The sequence below is a fragment of the Chelonia mydas genome, chromosome 10, assembly GCF_015237465.2.
Source record: "Chelonia mydas isolate rCheMyd1 chromosome 10, rCheMyd1.pri.v2, whole genome shotgun sequence".
In the NCBI taxonomy this organism is placed as follows: Eukaryota; Metazoa; Chordata; order Testudines; family Cheloniidae; genus Chelonia; species Chelonia mydas.
This window is the reverse complement of record NC_051250.2, coordinates 22,354,901-22,379,877: the sequence shown is the minus strand read 5'-3', so window position 1 is coordinate 22,379,877 and position 24,977 is coordinate 22,354,901. Positions and strand designations below refer to the sequence as shown.

Genomic DNA, 24,977 nt, shown 5'->3' with positions numbered 1-24,977 from the left:
CATGGGGGCTTTTACACCCTTCTCTGAAACATGGGGTACTGGTCATTGTCAAAGATGGGATACTGGACCGCAAGGATTATTGATCTATTCTCAGAGAGCAGTTCCTATGGGACAGAGCTATTAAAACTCATTTTGATTAAATGAATGCATTCAGTCCCTGTGGATAGCAGAAGAATGACATTAAAGCAGCCAGGTTGGTGTACAGAGGAGAGAAGCAGCTGCTTGGTATCCCCTTTATGGCAGAATGTTCCTAACACAATTCTTTATTAAGATACAATGAACGCAGCATGCTATGAGAATGTTTGAGAACCCCTGCACTAGGGAATCCTTGGTGCCTGTCAATGTCCTAACGCGGTTGACACTAATGTCCTTCCAGTGCAAGATCTGAGGGATGACCAGGCCTACCATTAGGTACCTTTGGGTGCACACCAGTACTAATGGGGAAGCTTAGAAATCCCAATATATTCCATTTAAGGCCTCGAGGTATAGGTCAGTGCCCTGAGAACAGCTCTGGGCCTCCCAACTCTGCATACTAAGGCCCCGTAGGGTGCATGTGCCCACAGGAGTCCTCAGCACCCCCCATTTTCTCATGGAGCGGTTCCCCGGGGTGCGTGCCAGTGCCCAGGGAGCCCTCAACACCCCCATATTCTCCCAGCAAGGCTCCTGGGGGTGCCTGCCAGCGCCCAGGGGAGCCCACAGCGCCCCCGGAGTGCACGCCAGTGTCCGGAAGCCCACGGCCCGCCCTACGGCCGGGAAGCTCACGGGCCAGGTTACCTGCAGGTGACTTTGAGGGTGACCAGGAGGGCGCAGCCCAGCACGATCGCAGCTCCGCACAGCAGCTCGGGTCTCCGGGACATCTGGGCAGCACGGGGCCGAGGGGCAGCGGAGTGGCCGGAGCCTCCGCATAACGACATCACCTCCCAGCCCGGGGCGGGGAGGGGCGGACGAGCGAGGCCGGGCCGCTCGCGCTCGCACACGTCTCCCTACCCCCGGCCTGTCAGGGGCTCCTGGGGCGGGACGGCTGGGGGCGGCTGCCGCGCACGAGCGAACCCAACGCCGCCACGTCTCCTCGCCCGCCCCGGCCCGGGCTCCGCCAGCCAAGGCCCCCAGAGTAGGCGCACACAGGCCCGGCCCTGCGCCGCGGGAGCGCCTGGCTGAGGCCTGCCTACAGCCAAGCGCAGAGCCTGCGACTGAACCGCTGAGAGATCGGGGGGGAGGGAGCCGCACGGGCCCCCCACCCCCAACTGAGGCCTCCTTGGTCAATAGAAATGGAGGGGAAAGGCGTTAGGAGCGCGCAGGGGGTTGGATGTGGGGTGCGTCGCCGCAGAACCCGGGGGCTTATCGCAGTGTCCACGGCCCCAGCGGTACTCGCCTCCTTCCCGTTTACCAATGGTTAAAACACGACCGACCCGCCACCAGAGGTGTGGACGGGGTTTGCGGCCGGATCCCGTGGCGCGTGGGTGCTGGAACTAGGAGTGCTGGGAATGCTGTAGCACTCCCCTGGCTTGAAGTGGTTCCATCCTATACAGGGTTTACAGTTTGGTTCAATGGCGCTCAGCACCGCCACTACAAATATTGTTCCCGCACCCCTGCCGCCCCGTGAAACCTACCAAACCCTTGTTTTCTTGCTTTGTTACTGAACATAAGCCAAACGTCTGACCTCTGTGGTTGTGGAGATACTCTTCCCAAGCGTGAACCCGTTGGTACATGGACCGAGTCGAATGTCCTCTGAATCTTCGGCCAGCTCAGGTGCCTGATCCTTTTCCACTACTGCTATTTAGTCCTCTGTGAGCAGCAATGCAGGAAAAGCGGTGACCGTTTTTTGGATTGGTCTCAACATAGTAGATGTTGCTAAATGTTCAAGCCCTCTTTTTTGATCATTCTTGTAAGTATGTAACAGATTGAATAAATCCAGGACAGGTGAAAAGAATGGAACCGCACCCTTCTGTGAAGCATTTACCCATTTGAGTACCGTCCACAAAAAATGAACTCATGCTGTTTAAGGAAGGTTGGAGGCTTTTAACAGTAAAGGGGTTTTGTTGAAACAACCTAGTTTCATGTGATTTTGCTTATCCAAGGTAACTTACAATAAAAAAACAAAAACACAGCTTACTGATGTCCTGTTGGGTTTCATGACTAAAGGACCCTTCCCAGCCTATGGGGAGGATTCACTGAGCCCAAGACTCAATTATCGGGGACAACAGAAAAATTGACAGGAGTGAAGGTCAGAAGGTCAAAAGGAAACTGGGAGGGGACACTGCTCCTCCAAGGTGTCAAGGGAGGTGGCAGATGCTACCCAGAGGAACTCTGCCCAGATGCATGAACGGAGAGAGGATCGGAAATAGGCCCCGCAGTTGCAGAGAGCCCCCTCAGTCAACATCCTGTCCCTGGTATTGTAGATGGCCACTTTGGCCATCGCTAGGACTAAGTTGACAAGGAGGTCCCACGACTTTGTGGGGCCACAGATAGGGTGTGCATATATGAGAAGGTGGGGAGAAGTGCAGCCAAAAATGCAACAGTAGGTCGAGGAGGAGCCGGAAAAGGGGCTGCAACCTGGCACACTCAAGGTAAACATGTGCCAGGGTTTCCCTCACACAGCAAAAGGGACAGAAATCGAGAACAGGGGTGAACCAGGCCATGTACACGCCTTGGCTCAATGAAGGAGCTGCCAACTAATATCTCCAGCAGACTGTGGGACCAAGGTGGAATATAGGCTGCCCCACTGGGGTTCCTCACTCTCAATATGTGGCAATAGGTCCTGCCACTTAGTATCGGGTAGGGACACGAGGGTGAGGAAATAGAGAAAGTATGGAGTTCAAGCGTGTACAGATGTGTCCTTGGCACGGTTCAAAGGCAAACCAGCTGCAGGTTGTGCTGCCTGGTCAAGGTGTGTAGGTGGGACGGCCAAGGGGGCTCAGGGGACAAGAGCCCTATGCAGAGACCCGGAGGGCCTGGGGTGGGTAGGGAGCACCCTCCTGCAGGTCCCACTTGAGGTAAACCCGAGAGACGGACGACAAGGCTGCCCTCCTCTCCTGAAATACGTGCCGGGGAGTACAAAGGGTGGAGAGCCCCATGCGCTGAGCAAGCCCCAAGGGAACAGCTTGTTGATGTGGGTGGCAGGTAAGTTAACTGAAAGGAGAAAAGAGGCAGGAATATGTTTGCCAAATAGAAAGAACAGGACCAGTAGAGAAGAAGTCCTATTTCAATCCTAGAAGTTTATTAAAACAAATTAAGACAAGTGTAATGAAGGTTAGCGTTTCAACAACTGGTACTTCAGGGACAAGTCAAATATTCTATGTAACCTGTGTACCCTACTGTAATTCCTGTATGGACACAGAGTAAAGAGCATTTATCATGCAAGGGCTTATGCTCTATTTTTAAAGGTATCATTTGAATCCATTATGCTTTCATTTCATGGACCACAAGGGACAGATCAATATCCAGGCTTGTTTGTAGTGTGCAAGTACTTGAACGAGCTGATTTTGCATAATGTAAAATGTATGGAACTAAACTATGGCCTGAATCTCAGTAACCACATTCAAACAGTTGAAATAATTCTTAAAAGCTTTCCCAGTGGAAACAGATCAGCCAATAAAGGAGCAGATTAAAAAGGAAGTGGGGGTTTTGTGGGAGCGGGATTAAGAAAAGCACAAATGAATGTCAGGAATGAAGCAGGCAGACAGATCTGCAGTAAAGACAAAATGCGGTAAGAAGAGAAAGATTTCATAGTTGTGACCCAGAGGGTAACCTTATTCAGAAGTGACATTTCAGAGCAAAGTATAACTCTTCTGGTCTTTCACTGCTGGATGGGGCCTATCTCTGAAGTGGGTTGTGAAGTACGATTCACTTTGGGGCGGGGGGGGGGGGGGGGGGTAGAGAGAGAGTTCCCAACACAAGAGGCTGGGAACCATATGATTCTAATACAAAACTTGATAGCACTTTGTCCCATTCCTCTGGGGTGGACACTTAAAAATAACCTCCTAAAGCAAGCTTTACTGCTTTATTTTTTAAATGTACTTCCTGACTTAATCCGTGTTGCCCAATGTGTGGTATAAATGACCATTCAGTCTACCAGTGCAGAAAACCTATTCCTAACATTTGCCCTTTTTGGGTTGTCAGCAGCAGTTCAAAAGCAAACTATTCTAAGAAATCAGCTACAACTTGAAGATAAACTAAACATACTTGTTTAGATTTAGTTGCTCAAAAAGGTTTTTCTAAGGGCAAGTAACTGTTTCGTGCAAAATAGACGTCAATCAGAAGCTAAATGCAAAAAGTAGCTTTATGTAAAGTTATCTTTATTACAGGTAACATTGGTTCATACAATACACAATACTGACATACAAGTGTAATCTTTCAAAATCATCATTTAAACAGCAATGACCAAGAAACAGAATTTTAACTACTTGATTTTCAAAAAAATCAATACATTTTTCTCCCAAGATCCTTTTCAGTAAATTATATTGAAATATACAAATAGAGAAAAAATACCCCATTCAACATATATTGTAGTTAAATGGTTATTTTGCTTAAAATCCTTTTTAATAAGAAAATCCTCTTTAGCAACCTACATAGAGATAAATAGCAAAGTTTTGTTTTAAACAAATCCTCTCCATTAAAACATTTAAAGAATTTTCATCCATAATTTTCTTCTTAGCCCAAAACACCCAGTGTGTTTTGTAATTTTACCATAAAGTTTTCATCTGAAGGACCAACACTAGGGGGGCTTCCTACACATTATAACCCCTCCCTCCTCCTCCACCTCTTTCATAACATTCTGTCCAACAGAAGGCGAATAAGCACGTAATACTTTATATCTTTTTTTTTAATTATTATTACTTCACCATTCTGTTTCATGAGAACACAGACAGGCCTTCTGAATCCCCCTATATCTACTATATTTTGCTGTTCAGGAGGAACAATTATATGCCAATATAAGCAGAAAACCTGCTGCTTTTCTGTCACATGCTTTTGATTACTGTCAAATTTTCTAGTTTATGCTTCCATAAGGTAACATGAATGCATCATTTTAGTATTAGTTTAAATCTTTAAACAAAAAACTATATTTTCCAAAGTCATTATCATTTGGAGCAATCAAGTGGTCTTTTCTTGCTTTGCTGAGCTTCATTCTTAGTACATCTCTTCGTTCTTCCCATTCATGGAGCTCAGCATTTCCATGTGCAAATTTACAGTTGTTTCCTTCAATGCAAGTACCAGCCATATATCTGTTTAAAAAATAAATTGGTGTATTATAGTTTTCACAAAAGTATCATGAATTAGCCATCCGATTTTAAAAAGTCTTAAATATTTTCTACTAGCCATGTTTTTCATATAATTAGACCTTTGTTAAAGAAGCACAAATTCTCTAGAAGAGAGATTATTTTCTCTCTAAAATGAAGATGCATCAGTTCAGTTTCCCCTCTTTAATAGTCTCTGAGAACCAGGTAAGGAAAAAGTGATTGGGGGACAGGAGACAAAGCTCTGGCCTTCTAGTCCTCATTTCTCCACTTAGCCCAAATCCACCCTCCCCCAAAAAACTCATTTTAAGATATTAATCAATTAAATTCAGTTTGTTCCAAAAATCATCAGAATTCCTGTCTGTAACAGCCATTAGTTTTTATCTTTATCACTAAAATGAAGATTTTAATATTGCCACAGAAAACGCCTGCCCTGTAGACCTCCAACCTTGGATCCCAGACTCCAAAGCCAACCAGGTTGGCTCCAGCGATTTAAAGCATGTTAACTGGTCTACCTGAGGCCAAGTGGCTTGGGTGAAAAGGCTGTGTCCTCCAAGACGGGCTAGTAGAGTATACTAACGAGCGTTGGGAAAGCCAGCAGGCCAGTTTGGTGTGTAGGGCCCTCCGGAACATACCTGAATTTCATAGATTGCTTCCAGTGACAGTATTTTCTGGGACAAGTGAATTTCTGCTTTGCAAAGAACACCCCATAATTTCAAGACACTTTGTTACATGAGAATAGTGGGTGGAACTGCATACATTTGTTGTATTCTACAGGTAATTCGTTAAGGAAAATAGCAATAGCTGTGATGTACCAATGCTATTATTTAAAGTTTCATCCTAACACAAAAAGGTTTGAACCTTTCCACATAGCTCCACATCTGGCACTCAAAGCCAAACCTTCTCACCACACATTAAAATACACTAAATATCTGGTCACTCAGGCATTCATGTTAAAATATTGCTATTTAACTGTTTGCTTTGCATAAGATTTCAACAATGCATACTAATAGAGTGGGTGTCATTAAAAAAAGTATCAATGTTCACCATCTCAGGTAACGGCAGTAATTATAGTATCTGCCTATATTTGCTATACCACAATTGCGAGTGAGAAACTTTGACATCTCAAATATAAATGCTACATACCTATCACAAATGTTAAAATATCCAGTTGGAAACCGATGCTGCCAACAGTTTTGATCATCCTCAGTGTGGAATACCTTCTCCTTATGCTTTTCTGAAGAAATGTGACCTTGCCATTGTTTCTCACTATTACAGTTCTTTCCACACATCCAGCAGTGAAAATCCACCTGGTTTACACACATTTAAAAAATTTAAGAAAAATCAATACTTCATGCACAGAACTGCTCCTTAACACAGTTTAATATTGGATTAGCTAAAGAAACAATTACAGGCTAATATACAGTAATAATTTTAAAGTCTGTTTATACGGAGTCATCAGCTGAGGTTTTTGACCCCCCTCCCCAGGCTCTGTAGATTCTGAAGAGCAGCACTAATGCTTGATCCACAGCATGACTCCACATTAGCTAACTATAAGCATTTCAGAGACACAAGATGGGTGCGGTAATATCTTTCATTGGACCAACTTCTGTTGGTGAGAGAGACAAGTTTTTGAGCTTCCTGAAGGAGTGTGCTGTGTAAGCTCAAAAACTTGTCTCTCTCACCAACAGAAGTTGGTCCAATAAAAGATATTACCACATCCATCTTGTGTCTCTAATATCCTGGGACTGACATGGCCACAACAACACTGCATACAAGGAACACAGTATTTGGTGTATGAGCAAGGAACACAGTATTAAGTGCAAAAAAACCTCCAGAGTTTAGGATAATTACTAAGCCTGCATTACTTACTGTAACTTCAGCATAGTCAGTTGGCATATGAATTTGCTTCCCATTTTCTTTGTTTGCTTGAGTAGCTGTATCTTCTCCTTTTTCTGGTTTTTGACTCTTCAGCCACATTTCATACAACTGCTCCATGTCTTGAACTAACAAGAGCAGAAGCTAAAATAAGTATTCAGCAATTAAGGCAAGAGAGTAAGTACAATATGTAACTGAGTTTGCAGACATAATTTGGAAATACGGCAGAGATATCTTTAGGTCCCCATGTAGTAGAAGCAGAAAAGAAAGGACAAACTGCAGACCCGAGGGGAGGAGAGAGCCACAGTAGCTAATAAATGACAGCTATGTGAAACTTTGGCCTCTTAGCCTGACTCACTTTCTTCCAAGACATCTAGCTAGGAGAAATTAAGATTTACCTAATATGAGTAGCAGGGCGGATGTGATTTAAATCACAAGTCACGAAGACTCTATTTAATCATGGATTTCTACATAAAAGTGCATTCTTGTTGGTTGTTATAACCTTAATACATATTCTTCACAACTCAGAGTTAGATGTAGGTTTCATTTTTAACAGGTACACACTATACATTTTTATACAGTAATTTATTTTGAAAAAAGAAACTTTTCAGATTAGTTTTACAGCTATATCAGAAAATGATTGATTGCTTGGTTATTTCATTTACCAATGGTAGTTGAAGCAGATATTTATGAAGTCACTGGGAGGTGAACTATCTCCAATTCAACAGGTTAATCATTAATATTTGGAAGATTTTCTTGCCATGCTGTATGAGGAGGAGACCACCACCAGACAGACATTTAAATTGTTTTATTTAACTAAATCAACAACATTAAGTATTCTGGATTTTTTTTCTTCAACAGCAAACATATATCTTAAAAAAACAAGCATATGTCCCTTGCTTCTCACATTTATCTCCAGACTGCTTCTCCTTGTCCAGATCTATTCCGCCCCCAACAATCTTCTATTCATTGAATTTTTTGAAAATTTGCACTTTTAGAGAGAGGTAAGGGATTGACTGTGTACTCAAATTCGCAGAGGGACAACAGAGTTGAGGTCTATTAATTTATTTAAAAACATTTTTGCTATTAACAAGCTTGTTACCTCTGGAGAAACAAATCCACAGTTTGAGAACTGCAAAACTAAGCATCTCTGATGGTATCTTCTAGACCGAGCACTGAGTCCCATTGAGTAGATAGAAAGATTAACCTAAATAATCTATACACAAGCCTGCAGAACCCCATAAGATTGGTTCCCTAATCCATGAACTATTGGAACTCATTAACAAAATTTTTCTTAAACATTATATGATTATATTGTCTCATACTATAGAATTAGTATTTATAATCCCTATTCCATGATGAGATATCTTTGAGCTATAATGTATCTTTAGATTAGGTTTTTTCCTCAAAAAGCATTTTATAAAAAAAATCCAATTTAAATTAAAAAAAAATCATTGATTTTTATCCACCCTGATGAGTAGCAAATATTTATATTAGCTATCACCCACGGGGCCCAATTGCAATTGGGCCCCATTATGCTGATCTGTGATTTTATCATTAAGCCTGTTATTAGAGCTAGTCAAATGCATTACAAATACGATATTTATCCTGTCTCCTCATTTGCAAACCAATGTTAGTATCACTTCAGTTATTCAATCTTTGTTCTTTGCGATCTGTCACATGGTATTATTTCTCCTTAATAACCTCCCTGATTGGACAACAAATTTTAAACCCAAGAATGAATAGTGAATACTCTTGTTTACATGTGAACACAGCTATTTTTGCAGACAGCCAGCCCCCTAATATACCAACAAAACCCAATTTGCAAAAAAGATAAATACAAATACAGCTGATCTGAATAGGAATTTGGTGCTCTCATAAATGGTTGCAAATGGTGTTTTTGCATTCAACCAACTCTTCTACTTACTCATCAATAATCTTCAAAGGTAAAAACTGCAATGACAGTAATTACTAATTTCAGTCACATAATGAGTCACCTGGTATGTATATAAACCTATATTAAAATGATGTTACTATGTATTAGACACTAATTTTGTATCATGAGAGGCAGGCTGGGTTTACTTGAAGAAAAATCTACCCACCAGATTGCCTATGGAAGATTGAGAGGTACTTATTGTAGGAGAGAGATGGAAAAAAGAGAAAAAACCCATGTGTTTAATACCCTCTCACACATTTTTTACTTACTACTATTCTCTTTCATATAGGTCCACATCTCTCTCTCCTCAGGACTGTGAGCAAAGGAGCAGTTTCCAACATATTGACATTTCTTGCCTGAAGCAATATGATTGCACAACTAAATAAGAATAAAAAAAAATATCTTTAAGGCATATGTTAAGTTATAATGGGTGATGAAAGATTTTTGTAGCTTTGCTTCAGGCACATTAACATTCTGATAAGCAGACAAGTTACTACTATTACTATAACTCAAATAAATAGTTGCCTTCCAAATAAGCTGTCAGAGCAGTGGTTCTCAACTTCTAGCCCACAGGCCACTTGTGACCCAATCAGCACACAGCTGCAGCCCATGTGACATCCCCAGGGCCATACAGGTAATATTGGATGCAGCCCATAACACATTGATCTTATCTAGTCTTAAAAACCTTATGAAGCACTAGCTACGGAAGGGCTCATCAGTCTGCAAAGCTAGCAGAAAACATAGGTTGGATGTAGACAGTTACGACTTAGAAATCACACCATGATTAGAATATAACATTTTAGGTCTGTGCTGTATTTCTATTATGCAGGAATTCAAATTATTTATTTCTGACAGTACTCCAAAAATGTAAGGTTAAATTTATGCATTACATTATTAGCTTGATGCCTCTCATTCACTGTAATAAAATCACACAATGCTCTTTGCAAACAGAGCCTTTTTGAAGTAATGAGTTGTCAGAACCCAGGAAACAGGATTTTGCAAACTCATCTTGACAACTGCACAAGAAGAAATGAAATTCCAGGTCTCTTCCAATATTGTATGGAGTGTGTCTCACCCTCAAAATATTATGCACTCTTTTGATTAGGGTTTTATGAGAACTATATTAATATTTTACAGACTTCAAATGAGATTACTTAATACTTTATATTAAAATACCTTCTATACTTTTATTACTGAAGTTTCACTGACTTGGAGGAGCTTCAGCAATAAAAAATGAGCTCAGTCCTTCCTAGCATCTGGCTCTGCAGTTGCTCCAGTGACTCCCACTGATTTCAATAGACATTTCACACACAGTGGCTGCAGAAATCAGGCCCTTTACTAGTATTTTCCAGTGACTTAAGTGTCTTAATTAAAAAGATCATTTTAGATAAATACATCAAACTGCGAAGGCACTTGTTTCTTCGTGGGAAGAGGACGAATGGTCATCCACTTCTTACGCTCATTAGACATCACCAGCACCACACGACGATCTTTGGTCCATCTAAGGAATATGGAAGCATTCAAATATATAGAATACATCTACATACTGTACTATTTGTCAACAGTAAAGACAATGATTGGACCTAAAGAGCCCCAAAGCCATATGTTTTAATGCAATTTATTTAAAGTCTCAAACACCCATCATGGTTGTGAGTTAAAGGGAAAAAAAAAGTCAGTATAAACTGCCAACTGAAGTGTGTAACATGCATTTTTTATTCTTGATTATTAACACCCTTTAAAGTCTTCAGCCTTTCAGCCCAAGTTCTACTTCAACTGCACTTGCTTTTTTGCATCCCTTTTAATAGTCTGAATTCCTATACAGATCACTCAGAAGATTTTACAAAATGGTTTACTGAGAGACATTATGCATTTGAAGTTATCTGTTACTCACGGGTGTCTTGCTTTTGCACTACAGTATTTTTTGTTTTTGTCTGGCTCACTAACTTGACCATTTCTCCAGCACTGGGCACACACAAACTTCATTTTCAAATTTAGAGATCCATGCTTCATTTGATTGCCAAGAACCTTAAATTTAAAAAAAAAAAAAAAAAAAAAAAGTGATTTGCATCTGCAGAGCAATGCCATACATAAATCATTAAGTACCCCTGAAGATAAGAAAGGGTTCTAAAATGTTTCTAGATGTGTTAAAAACTAGAGAGCTTATAAATACATCAAAAAAGACCTAGATTTGCAATCTTAAAAACTAGAAATTTCTCTTAATGACAGACTGTTAGTTAATTTTGTTTAGATTGTATAAATGCACCCAGACGTTCTGGCAATGGGCATACTATGTGCTGTATAAACAAAATAAAACTACTAGAAAAGGATTTATGCTAGGTCCTCAGCTGAAGAAAGTTTGAAAGAATGCATTTTTGAAGGTTTATATTCTGCTTATGACAAAATAAGCAAAGGGGGGGAAAAGTAACTGCACATGTGTAATAAGAAATCTGGGATTAGGAAAAATAAGAATATCTGAAGTATCCAGAAAGCTTAATTTTTTTTTTTAATAAAACATGTGGGGGGAAAGAAGAGGAAATCATTTGGGGCATACGCTTGGGACAACCATTTTGTGATATAAACTAACAGTTAAATCGTGTTATAAACATTGACATCAAAACCAGTACGTCACCGATCAATCACGCTAGTCCCACATAAATTTGCTTCCTCAGAAAGATGAGTGGAAATACCTGTGCTCCATGTGCATTTGCTTCCATATTCTGCCAATATTTCTTTGATTCTTGAGCAATAGTATCATGTGACATACCTGCAGAGGAGAAAACAAAGGTCTTAGACAATTTGGAAGTTTTATTCATACACATGTTCAAGTGCTACTGAATCCCTCCAAAAAACAGCTAAGGTTGCCAAAGATACAGTGGTGTTACCTACCACAACATTTACAAAAAACAAGCACTTAAAACCAGTTAAGGACATCCTAAAATCCTACACTGTCTACATAACACAAATATATTCACAGATGGACCAAAGTATTGCCTAAGTTTCCATCTTCCAAAGAGCCTGTTTTCAAATCCTGGAGCCAGATGCCTAAAGGCTTTGTGCAAATGACCACAGGCAAGCTAGCTGCAATCCTCTTGAAAACCAGCTCGTTTTTTCCAAAAATGAGACTCCAGTTTATGTTCACAAGGCTCCTATAAAAACCCTCCTCATGTACAGATCAGTGTTACTCAGGAGAGAGACCCCCCACCCCCCAAAACCTGCCTACGTGTCTTGCAAGATGTAAAAGACTGTCACATTGCCTTTAATGATATAGCCATTCTTGCAACCACTTTTCTCTCAGGCTCTTTATTAATCTCAATGACCTCAGAGATACGAACTTTTACTGCACACTTTTCCATATCATTAAAGCCTCACCAAGGTTTCTTTTCTACAACGTCCATGGAGAGGCTGAAGACTAAAGACATCAACTCTATCAGACTTTCAGAGTCCTTGAAAAGAAAAATAGGTCTGTGCCTGGATTTGTAGCAGGGGCAGGAAGGGGCTTCCCACTCAGTTGAGCATTCCCCTTCTTTAGGGTCCTCCAACACTCAGAGTCTATAAGTTATCAACTGGCCTTCTAGAAGATGAGAAGTTGAGCCTTGACTATGTCTGGACATGTGTAGGAGAGAAGCACTCACATGGACACTCATGTTTGTGGGATGGCCTAACCCTTTTAATAAGAGGTTTATGGGGTTAAGAGGAAATAGCAGCTACCCTTGAACCTCGACATTTTCGGGGGCAGGAAAGGAAGGGAGAGCAGCTGTCCTTCCTTCCACAAGAAGGAATCCTCAAAGGCCAAGTAGAGATAAATGGGCTAGAGCAACAGAGAATTGGGAGGATTCTGTATACTTCCACATGACTGTCCTCCTCTGAAACTTTTCTTGGCCTGGGGTCATCCTAAGTTGGCCGATACACTTTCAGACAGAGTGAAGCTGACCTGATGCTCCTTCTCCAAGGAAGGAGAATGTTCAGAGTGACAGCAAAAAGGGGACCAACTATGGGACACCATATTATCTCCACATTGCCCACACAGCCCTTTTTCTGGGTATCATCACCCCCCATGATGATCAACCCAACTAATATTTAAAGCAGTGCTCCCTCACACAGCAAGGTAGAGAGAGTAGCTGAGGTCCACTGCAAGTTGGTTGGAGGGACCACCAAAACCATACCAAAAAAGTTGACCACCACAATGAGGCAAAGAGAAGCAGCCCATTCCAGACTGGGGTGCTTCCCTGAAGACAGGAGATTTAACAATAAGGAAATTTTGTAGCAACATTAAGCCATATTAGAGATAGAGGAACAAAGACACTGGACAACTCAAAAAACTGGCTCACAGACCTGTAACAAAAAGATAAGCCTGATCAAGGTCTTTAACACTCAGCAGAAACATTCTCCTTTGCCTTCAAAGTAAATATCTCAATTTCTAGTCAAAGCAATTTTGTAATAAAACTAAAACAAGAACACATTTCTGAGACCTAAAGCTAAAACACCTCAAACACCCCAGGGATGGTATAGATAATACTGAGTCTTGCCATCAGTGCAGGAGACTGGACTAGATCAGTGGTTCTCAACGGAGAGTCCGCAAGCCCTTTCAGGGGGGTCCGTGGGGCCCTGTGGCTGAAACCCGGTGCTCCAAGTCCCAGCACCCGCCATGGGGCTGAAGCTGGGAGCGGCGCGGGGCTGAAGCCAGCAGCCCCAGCATTTCCCCTCACTCTTCGAGTCCTGGCGCTCCTCACGAGCGGAAGCCCTGAGCCCACAGGCAGAGTTGCGCCGGGGGGTGGGGGAGGAGACCACCACGATGACAGACAAGGGTTCGCCCCTCCTCCCCCGAACTGCAGTGCCTTACACAGAGTGGGGCAGTCTGGGGACAGCTCCACCCCTTTACCTCCTCCTCTCCCCCAGGCCCATTCCTCTGGTCAAGCTGTGAGTGGGAAACCCAGAGCCAGGCAGTGCAGGGCAGCTGCTCCTCTGGCTGGTGGTACCATGAAGTGGGCAGCCGTGACATTCTCCCATCTGCTGTTGGTGCCCAGGGTTACTACTGCTCTTCAGCTCCCAGCCCCTTTTGACTGCTCACGCAGCTGGTAAGAGCTGCCTGGATGAGGGGACCTGGCTTTTGGGGTTGGCAGAGCCCTCGGGGAGCAGCCACTGCAGGAGGAGCCCTCCTGGCACACAATCCTTAGCTACCCCCTGACTGCACCCTGCCCCTAGCTTACCCCCTGCCTGCACCCTGAGCTACCCCTCCCCCACCCGCACACAGCCCCTAGCTACCCCATCTGCACCCTGAGCTACTCCCCTGCCAGCACATAGACCCTAGATACCCGCTCCCTGCACACAGCCCCTAGCTACCCCCTCCCTGCACCCTGAGCTACACCCCCCACTGCACACAGTCCCTTGCCATTCCCTGCCCTCATCCTGAGCGGTTTTCAGACTTTTTGAACTGAGTCCCCACTTTGAGTTCTATTTTTAGTTGCAGGCTCCCATAACCCAGACAGGCTGGATGGCCTGCTGAGGTGAGTTGGGGGTGGAGGTGGTACTCCCTCCCTGGGCCCCGCTGTGTGGAGCTGTCCCGAACCCTGCCAGCCCTTTGCCCCACAAAATAGAAGTCAAACTATGCCTAAGCACAAGGGTCCCTCCCGCCCCCAAGTCCCGAGTGGCCCTGGAGTTTTTAAATAGCGTGTTGAAGGGGGGCCTCAGCAAGAAAAAGGTTGAGAATCCGTGGATTAAATGACCTCTCGAGGTCCCTTCCAGTCCTACGATTCCATGATTAAGAAACTATTAGTTTTGAGTTAAAGCTAAAAAGTTTCCTAATTTTATGGGTCTAGCAGTCTTACTCAATACCCACTAGCTAGTAAAACTGACCAATGGTTTATTAGATATACAGAAGACTACAGGAGGTTGTAAGTAGAAGACACTGACAAATGGGTCAAGGAATTGCATTTCTTTTATCTTTTTGCACTGGGGGTAGGGGGTAATATTTAAATCCAAACATACCTGTCTCATTCTGCATTATCCAAACTTTGAGTTCTATAAGACTGTGTGCATAAAAACACTCATCTTCTCTTAAACAGCCATAACGGACCTCATGCCTGCACAGGTCTAGCTGACACTGAGCATGAAACGAACGGATTTTGGAATACTTTACTGTAGTTTCTCGCAAAATGTGGACAAGGCACCTGTTTTTGAAAAGAAATCAATATTTTAAGCTTTCTGTAAAGTTACTGACCTTCCTTGTGCATATGGAAAGCATGCAATGTTACCATTCTTTCCACTTCATATTTTATTTTAATTTTGACAGCTCTTTAAAGTATCTTTTAATATACTGCTAGGCAGAGTAATCCTAGATTACTGCTGTTTGTTTAATGTTTACAAGTGAATTCTCTCTGTGACTATGAGGTCTTTCCACTTAAGGAATTAATTATTAAAACTTTGGAAAATATGAGTTTATATATCAGCATGTAAATTTGAGCTTTAAAATAACAAATAGGCAGTATTCAGAGCCCTTTGTGCTCCTGGATTCTACTGTCATGGAAACTGCCATGGAATTACATAGACACCTACTCTCCTTCCTCTGAGGTATGTGTACACACAACTCCTACAGAAGTCAGGGAGTAGATTATGTACAGCCAAGGGAGGCATTTGTCAAGAACAGATTTTTAAAGCCAGAAGAGACCATGAAGGTCATCTAGTCCACCTTCATGCATAAAACATAGGCCATAGGATTTTACCCCAGTAACCCTTGTATCAAGCTTACACGACTCTAGCTTAAGCAGAAATTACGTTGGGCTTGCCTACCGATAGCAGTAATGTGCACTGTTGGGGAGCGGGGGGTGATTTCTAAAGCACACTAGCATGTTGCACACTAACTGGTCCATGTAGACCCTACTGGCGTAGACTAACAGTTTCCGGGTGTGCCTTAACATAGTATTGTTTCAAAGCTGTTGGCATGAACTAAAAGTTTAGTGCATTTTAACAGGGTCTACACAGACCAGTTAGTGCACAACACATTAGTGTACTTTACAAAAAACACCCCCGTAGCCCTCATTGCTGCTCCTTGTAAGCATGCCCTTAAAGTCTCCAAGTGATGAAGAACCCATCATGTTACTAGGAAAGCTGTTCCAATGGTTACTGATTTGTACTGCAGTAGCTCCCTGAAGCCCTCCCAATTATAGACCACTGTGGTAGATACGACAAGCACAAAATGTACCAAGAAGCTTATTTACCCTCATTTAAAAATTTGCATCTTATTTCCATTTTCATTTACTCTAGCTTCAACATCCAGCCACTTAGTCTGCTAAATTAGAGTCCTCTACAATATCAGAAATCTTTTCCCTGTATTGGTGCATCTAGACCACAATAGCTCTCTCTTAACCTGCTCTTTGATAACTGGAAGAAATTAACTTTAAATCTCACTATACGCAAGCCTTTATTTACTACCTCCCCAACCTGTGTTTCATCTAAAAATTTTAACAGCAATTTTTTATATTTTCTTGTAGATCACAGATAAAATACTGACTGGCATTGAGCCAAGAACTGATCACTGCAGGACTCCACTGGAAACACCCCCACTCAGTAATTTTATACTAAAGGTTTTTTTTTTAAGTTCAATAGAAGAAATTTGAATAAATTGCTCTCCAAACTCAAGTCCTGTTCCTGCAAGCCCATTGATGCAGGTAGATGCTTAAGACCAGGTGAAGCCCCACTGTAAGCAATGGAACTCTGAACAGGAACAGAGTCTGCAGATTACAGAATTAGGGTCTAAATTAACCATTTGCAGGGCAAGCGGGGGGGGAGGGGGGGGAGGATAGAAATGTCTCAGAAATCAGTGCTGTCTGTTATCAAATCTAATACTGCCTACTGCAGAACAATACTGGACCCAACAATACCCATTGGTTTCCAAAGGCAAAGACATGACATCCCACTGCCAAGTAAATATTCCCACCTGCACAACCTGAAGTTTACCAATAACTATTTGTAGGCTTGCATTAAAAAAAATGGACTGACTTCACAGTATTTACCTTACTCTCATATTTGCCGTGTTTCCTTTACTTAGAACGAGAAACACTACAAACAGTGTAAATTTAATTCCTATAGACGGTAGAGTCCCCATATATTTAATAGTGCTCTCATTTTAGTCCAACTAGCTGTAACTTTCATACATACATAAAATCACATAAGGAGCTCTGTGGGATCTTTTGTTTTTTTAAACTTACAGTTTACCTCAGAAAATAATGAAGCTAGATAAGCTTTCAAACCTTATCCTCATACAAACTTGCACCAGTTTAATTAAACTGATGCAAACCCTTATCTGGATAATCTTATTTTAGTTTAAGAGTAACTTATTTTGGTTTAGTTTAAGTCTATTAGAAACAGGTTTAAGCTAAAAAAAAAAATCATACTTTAGCTGACATAAGAGGGCTTTGTAAAGGTTTAACTATATCAGTTTAAAGTCACACCTTTAGTAAACCAATGCAGCTTGCCAGGTACAGAAGCCCTTAGTAAGGGGCACTGATGGTTAATGGTTTCAAACAGATGGGAGTAGCTGATCAACATCACTGGTTTTCTTCAGCATTGAGAAAGAAGTTATCATCGCTTTTATAATTAATGATGTAGGACTATATTTTAGACAAGAAAATGCAACAAATGCATTAATTCAAAGCAAACTATTTGTTGGTAATAGAACCTTTTGCCTCAGGTTCCCACCTGTGGGCAATACCTATAGCACAAAGATGCTGTCAGGCAAAATTTATGTTTTTAAAGCTTGTTGGCTAAAAAGTCTGTATTGTTACTACTACTACCGAAGCAAAACTACCAGACTGCTAGCAACTAAGAGGAGAAAGCCAATCTGCAGTTGTGGAATGAAAATTAGAATTCAAAATGCTTTGAAACCTCTGCTACAGTAGAGCCTGAGAGTTGCGAAACACCAATGTTATGAAGTGACCAGTCAACCACACACACAGTTTGAAACCAGAAGTATGCAACTGGGCAGCAGCAGAGACAAAAAAAGAAAAGAAATACAGTACAGTATTATTGTAACATAAGCTACTAAAAAAATAAAAGGTAAGTTTTAAAAAAAGATTTGAAAAGGTAAGGAAACGGTTTGTGCTTGTTTCATTTAAATTAAGATGGTTAAAAGCAGCATTTTTCTTCCACATAATAAGATTCAAACCTGTATTTAGTCAATATTCACTTGTAAACTTTTGAAAAAACCATCATGTTTTGCTCAGAGTTACGATCATTTCAGAGTTACAAACAACTTCGTAACTCTGAGGTTCTACTGTACTTTTAATTTGAAACTTATATTGAGTATATTTCAGACAGACATACTTGTTATCTTCAAAGTCATGCATGGCAGGGTGAGAACAAGAAGAAGAATTATCCTTGTTCCTTTTGCTTATTATTCTAGGTTTGTGATCAAAGCATTTCTGAAATACAAAAACAAGGGATTAAAGAAAAGTTGAATATATGTTTCATGTATGAAATCACCTTAAAAATTCTACTAGGGATGTAGACTGTGCAAACTATTATCCACCATGCACCTCAATGCTTACAAGTTAGTCATGAACCAAATCATTTTGTAAGCAGTTCACCTTACTATCTAGCAAAGCTGTTAAATGAAAAACTGTTTAAAATTGTTTCATATCTTTAGGAAACAAGCAGTCAAATATGCCTTTAAAGAAGCACCTCACAAAGAAACATAAATAGTCCGTGATGTTCTTGAAGGAGTTGGGATACTGTAAAGTTGATCTTTCCATTTCCTCCAAAGACAGCTTCTCGACTAAAGGCTCCTTTGCGCTCTAGAGTCCACACATCTATCTCCTCCTGGCAATACGCAAATGTGCAGTGGCCTGGATACCTACACTCTTCTTCAGCAGCAACATCTAAGATGACATGAAATAAAAGTTAAATTTGACATTGCTTTTATACCACCACATTTATCATCACTAGATCTTAACTCTGCATTTCAGAAAGTCTGATGAAAAGCCACCTCTGTGGTTAATTAATCTAGTCTTTTGGTCTTACTCCTCTCTCCCAAACTTCATTTTGAATGACCACACCGCACCTTTAAGCAGGGGGAACACTGTCCAGGCTTAAGGTAGTAGTGCTTTATGGTGGTGAGGCAGGAGGTCAGAAACTGCTGCAAAAAGGTGAGTGGTCATCAGCTTTGCGGTGCTGACTCACCCCCAGGGAGTGTTAGGGACAGAAGGCTTTAAAATGTGCAAGCCCTGGGTGTGGGAAGCCCTTTCTCCACCCAGCAGGCAAGGCAGCACCCACCCTCCCTCCCCGAAAGGTGCGAATATCAGGCTGGATTAGGACCTGCTGTGGGCATTGCGCTAATTGCTCCTTTTTAGGGGGGCTGGGAATGAATTTTTCCCTCAACCCCTTATTGACTTCAGTGGAATGAGGTGTTTTTTTTCCCACGTTCCCCAACCGCGCGGGGGGCGGCGGGGGGATCAGGAGAAAAGGTGGTTAGGCTGTATGTTGCAACTCATTTAGTAAGTGTGGGGTGGATGTCCAGTGCAGGTACTCCACAGGGAAGGCATCCAGTGACCAGATAAATGGCCTGGTAAAGGACTTAAAATGAGGTGCTGGTTAAAGGAACGGAACAGGGGAATTGGGGACTTCTATGATTGGTAGGGCAAGGAGCCAACCCCCTTTCTTAAAGCCCACCTTAACTCTCCTACAAGCAGGGGTGAATGGCAAGGTCCAAGAAGTGGATTGGCTGGGGGACCAGGATGAAACTACCCAGAAACCCCGGGTAATTTGAATAAACATGGAGTTGCCTGCATTGTACACTTTTATCTGCCAGGTAGTCCCAGACATCTAATAAAAGTTGCGGCCCGATTAAATCCATATCAAAAAAGTCTCCTGTCCTCCTTTCAGTATAGCCAGACAACAACTTTACTACATTTAGAACCCCTCAGAAGATATGGAGTGTCCATTAGAGCTTGCATGTGTACCCCAATTATCCTCACAGCCTCCAGCTTCCCTTCTGTATTTCAAGCCAAAAAACAGAAAAATATTTTCACAGATATCCACTCTCTTCTCTGTAGGTAGGAGTACAAATGTTAATTTGTGCACAATATCTGTGATCAAACTAATCAGCTCCCTGAAGTTGTGAGCGGAAGTTCATACCAAGAATCTATGAAGCAATGCTTACTTTTACTTAAGTGTCCAGAACCTCCAAGTCACAAGGACACTAGAGTTGGCTCTATTTGGAAACAGCCAGATACATTTTCATGTTTTTTAAATAAACAATTATAATTAGAGGTAGAATATGAACTAAATAATCACATTAATTTTTATGATGGGGTTTCACTTAAATCCCTGTGGAAATATTAAAAATATCTATAAACTGTTTTTGTTAATCAGCAAAAACAATGGAGCTTCATTCTACATTTTATAACAAAAATGTACATGCATTACTTTATATTCAGTATAGGAATTAAAACCTTGCAATTAATTTTGCATTCATTCAAACTAATTAAATTTCCTTGTTAATTCAGTAAAAACTATGTAACTTCCATATTTAAAACATACCTTTACATATATAATATGGTCCTACATACTGAGTTTTTGTTGGTCTTGGGCGTATTTTTTTCCATGATTTATCTTCAGAATTCTTTATTTTACCAATTAGAATATCCTTTTTACACTTATGCTCTAAATTGGGATGGTAAGTGAAATCCAATAACTTAGGCCCTAAAATAATAGAAAAATTGTTTATAGTTTACATAAGCTATAAGTAACTGTGGAACTTGTATTCAGGCACATGTCCAAATATGAAATGTGTGAACAGACTGTTAAGAATTCTTACTTGCACCAATAAATTAGAAGAGCTAAAGTAATCTTAAATAAAAAGGGCGGGGGGGGGGGGGGGGGGGGGGGGAAGAGTGGAAGAAAACTATGCAAATACTTACAAGACCAGACCAACAAGAAAAATAGGTCATTTAAGGAAGATTTTACAGTCTTCCTTTGCTTCCGCATGGGAATAACCAGCTGTATTTTTCTGTTTCTGCAGGCCCAAATGGGTAAATTTTCATAAAATTTGTTTTGGGCCTTTAATAAGTCATTGAGAACCATGCAACTAAATATTTAATTTTTATTAAACTTGAACAGCCAAAGAGGGAGTTCAAAGACAGAACACAACCTCAAGTAAAAAGTCAACTTTTGCATTCTGTAGGATGCAATACCAACCCCACGGTCTAGTTGGTAGTGTTTTAACTGTCACATGCTAAGCACAGTGTTCAAAACTAGGTCTATTTTGCTTCCAAAGCCACAAATACTAAGAATACATATATACCAGCGAAGGGATTGTAAAGTTTCCAATGCTCAGTGACCATCCCAGTCAATAAAAGGAGTTACAATAACCCACTAAGAATAGAGTCTGGTGCATTCCTGTCCGGTTCTCTTTGAACAAAAAGTTCATGGTGGAACTGTGTGGTTTCAGAAATGGGTAGGAAAAGCAGGGATGCAAAGAAACAAGGGAAGAAACCAATGCTTTGTTAAAGGCCAACATATGGATATATCTTAAAGTTCATCCTTCAGCATTTTCTAACTGCTGCTTTTTATTAAACATCATGTCTATGTGGCATTTCAAAATCACCTGTTGATCCTCCTTACACAGTAATAAAAGTAGTTTTAAACTAAAGAGCAATAAACTGCAAACTACAATAACCATTCCCTAGATATGTCAGTGTAGTATTTTAGAATTATATATGTTTTATTGCTCTACTAACATTTCAGAATGTCTATAACCTGAAGAATAGTACTCGATTTTAAGAATAGTCTTGATGAAAAAAAAGTTGCTTCTAGAATACAGCTGTGTAATAGCAACAGCTCAGACCTCAAAGATTAGTTCTCTGAATGGCCCAAAATAGGTTAAGACCCTCTGTGTCAATGAAGGTAAGTTAATAATTATTGCTAAGGTTTGGAAGCATCACGATAATGATTTAGAATTAGTTTGAAAGAACAATAAAACAGATGGGATGTGAAGGTTACCGGGTACTTTGAATTGCAGTTCAATTCCCCATGACCAATCAGAGTGGGTATTGCAAGTTTTTAAGTCTTGAGCAAAGGTGTCATTCTTCAGAGTACCCTGGGGGTTGGGAGGAAAGTGAATACAGAACGTGAATGACCTTACACAGTAAGCCTTCAGCTTGAGGAAAGCATGTTGTGATTGCTGGGGGTTTTAGAAATTAAGAACCCATTAGGACAAGACCATGAAATCAAGAAAAACAAAGGTAGAAAAATGGTTGCAACGTTTTTTATGACTCAATATTCAGATCCATATTCTGTTTGTAAATGATACACAAGTCAAAGCTGAGCACTTCTAGACACCAACAACATTTTAATTTACAATGCTGATATAGTACATATGTATTTAATTATCTATCAGACTGACTTCCTGCGCTCCTTACCTGTTTTGATGAAACATAACTGGCAGGCCTGTCTTAGTTCATGTGTACCTTCCAATGGGTTTCTTCCAACAAGTGATGCAGATACAGCTATGTTAGCAGTTCCACTGCTAAAAACATGTGAAAAGTCATTCCTAGTTTGACCTGCAATTCCCATGTAATCCTCAGTCCCAAACAAAGCATTGGGGCCATTTATCTGCCAGAAGAAACAAGATTTAACTTGATCTGTCAAACTAGAACTTAGTGAGTGAAGGTTTTCCTCAAAACATCAGATTGTCTTCATATAGGGTTCAACTGCAAGCTTGGCTGCATATCCACACAGGGGAATAAGGAGCCCATATCCCCATTACAGGCTGAATGCATTGCCAAACCCCACACTGGGACTGAGATAAGTGCAGTAGCTGGTGGGCTGAGAGTATGCAAATCACTAGCTCCACCCATACACCAGCCAGCCACTGCTGAGAAAGCATTTGGGAAAAATAAGATACAGGAGCTTAAGATGCAAGTACAACACAGATCAGATTGAAAGTCTTAGTCACAATATTGTTACTGCCCTGCTTGTGAACCACTGCACTTACATACTGCCCCTTATTCTGGCTGGACTGCAAGGTGGTAAGATGGCAAACTCATAGAAGATAACATTCAGACAGTTGTGACCACCTGTGGTCATTTTAAGCTTCCATGCTGCATTTTGCTAAAAAGTTTACCAAATTCAAAAATTGGCTAGGACACTAGTATATACAATTTCCTCATCTAAAATTCCCCCTGGATTTTCAGAAAGTAGTTTGGGGTTTTTTTGTTTTTTTTTTTAAACTTTCTGTCTTAGAGTGTTGCTGTGTACTATTCAAACAGATACTGTTTTCCCACTCCAGTTGCTACATTTTAATGGTGGATGAAGCTATCCCTGCATTTTTAAAACTAATAATAAATAATAATAATAAAAATAAAAAAATAAAAACTTCCTTAAACCCTGATGACTAAATATTAAAGATTTGATTCATGTGAAGGAAAATGTGGAAGATACTTACAAGTAAAAGAGAGGAATTATTGCTGTTAAGCGTTGGTGTTCCATCTCTAGAAACTGAACTGGATAGATCTGGACAGTGATTAAGAAACAATTTTTCAGTTATTTCCCCTCTCAGCACATTTTATTGATGTAAGAATTTGCACTTGCTATAGAGGTGACAGGGGTCAATGTCTTTTCCCACTACATGCAAATGCCTTTTGGTCCCTGGACAGAAAGACAAGGTAAGTCATCTTGACTCAGTCAATCAATGGATTACCTTTAATAGCAGCCCCACAGAACATGTGTTGAGGCAGTCACTGTAAGGACAGACTGAAGAAAGAGGTCCAGAATGTAAAAGGTGGGCGAACAGGCAACAGTTCACTTTCAAATCCCTGGTTGTGGACATGGTTAGGGAGACAGTCTACCAAAATTTTGCAATAGCCATTCTTCTACAAAGAATGTGCAACTACAGGATTTTTGACTGATATAAGGGGGATTATTTTTTCAACTCTAGTTTATTGCATATTTCCTATTTATTTAGCTCATTACTGATCTTGGTATTCATCACCACTTACACCTATTTAGATTCAGTGTTAAGCAAATTTTTTAAACAGGTCTTTGCTGGGTTTTTTCAGTGTGTACTCTCCTCTGTGTAGTCATTTTAGAATCTTGAGAGTAAAAAAACAGCCCCATTTATTTACTCCCATTTCACTCAGGCACATATTAAATCCCCAGCCTCACCCAGATTTTTAAATGGAGTTTAAATTTACTTCCTTCTCAGGTTAATTTTACATGCACAACATCAAAACAACTTTAGGAAAACCTATCTAATAGTTCATGCAGATCCAGCAGAGGGCGTCTAGAACATGTTTATGTAGTTTATGAACAGTTGCTTTGTTTTTAATTCTTGGTCACAGTATATATTGACTATATATTTGATACATTTAAAACATGGGCAAGTCAAACTGCCTGAACGTTTCACCACAAACCTTTAATGTTTACACTGATTAGTAGTGAGAAGTCAGCTGTCATTCACAGACTTCTCCCACTCTCTACTAAAGTAAGATTAAACAGGTATAACTTCAGACTCATTCCTTACCTCTTTTTGAGTCACTGATTGGAAAGGTGTTTAAAGAGGAACAAAAATTTTCCAAAGAAGAAGCCAGAGGCTGTGAATACATTTCTGAAAATGAGGCTGCTGGAACAAATCCTGCACCAACTGGTAAAGTTCCTAACAAAGTTGTGGAGAAGGCTATATTAGGAGCTACACTAGCTGACGGAATGGGTCCTCTGACTACTGTGGTTTGCTGGGGGGGAAAAAAAAAAGAAGAGAAATATTTTTACTAAATATTCATTCAGAATTTTTTTTTCAAAAAGGTTAAGAGGTCTGCAACAGTCTAGCTTTTAGTAATTTGCTTTGTTTTAGTACAAAAACCCTATCTCTACACAGGTAAAGGTAAAATGAAGAATATCTTGAACTTCAGTCCTTCAATCTAAATTTTAGACCCTAATGC

At 40.8% G+C, this 24,977-nt stretch overlaps 2 protein-coding genes across 7 annotated transcripts in view; both read right to left on the bottom strand.

Annotated features, from left to right (window-relative positions):
* The window catches only part of TXNDC11 (thioredoxin domain containing 11), a 100,636-nt gene extending 99,250 nt beyond the window's left edge, over positions 1-1,386 (bottom strand). The window contains exon 1 of one of the 2 annotated variants that reach the window (XM_037910347.2): positions 775-1,386. In XM_037910347.2, the coding sequence (XP_037766275.1) occupies positions 775-914 (140 nt within the window). In that variant the 5' untranslated portion in view covers positions 915-1,386. The remainder of the gene's footprint in view (positions 1-774) is intronic. The other variant, XM_037910349.2, reaches the window with a different exon arrangement.
* A 2,888-nt stretch (positions 1,387-4,274) lies between these two features.
* The window catches only part of ZC3H7A (zinc finger CCCH-type containing 7A), a 45,949-nt gene continuing 25,246 nt past the window's right edge, over positions 4,275-24,977 (bottom strand). For 4 of the 5 annotated variants that reach the window (XM_007058131.4, XM_043524569.1, XM_027820616.3 and 1 more), the window contains exons 10-23: positions 24,563-24,770; positions 23,486-23,553; positions 22,461-22,653; positions 20,581-20,742; positions 18,724-18,920; positions 18,367-18,464; positions 15,034-15,215; positions 11,736-11,812; positions 10,940-11,073; positions 10,444-10,549; positions 9,318-9,426; positions 7,107-7,240; positions 6,381-6,544; positions 4,275-5,222 (exon numbers count right to left, since the gene is read on the bottom strand). In XM_007058131.4, the coding sequence (XP_007058193.2) occupies positions 5,033-5,222; positions 6,381-6,544; positions 7,107-7,240; positions 9,318-9,426; positions 10,444-10,549; positions 10,940-11,073; positions 11,736-11,812; positions 15,034-15,215; positions 18,367-18,464; positions 18,724-18,920; positions 20,581-20,742; positions 22,461-22,653; positions 23,486-23,553; positions 24,563-24,770 (2,022 nt within the window). In that variant the 3' untranslated portion in view covers positions 4,275-5,032. Of the gene's footprint in view, positions 5,223-6,380; positions 6,545-7,106; positions 7,241-9,317; positions 9,427-10,224; positions 10,550-10,939; positions 11,074-11,735; positions 11,813-15,033; positions 15,216-18,366; positions 18,465-18,723; positions 18,921-20,580; positions 20,743-22,460; positions 22,654-23,485; positions 23,554-24,562; positions 24,771-24,977 lie in introns of those variants that run through there. The other variant, XR_005226974.2, reaches the window with a different exon arrangement.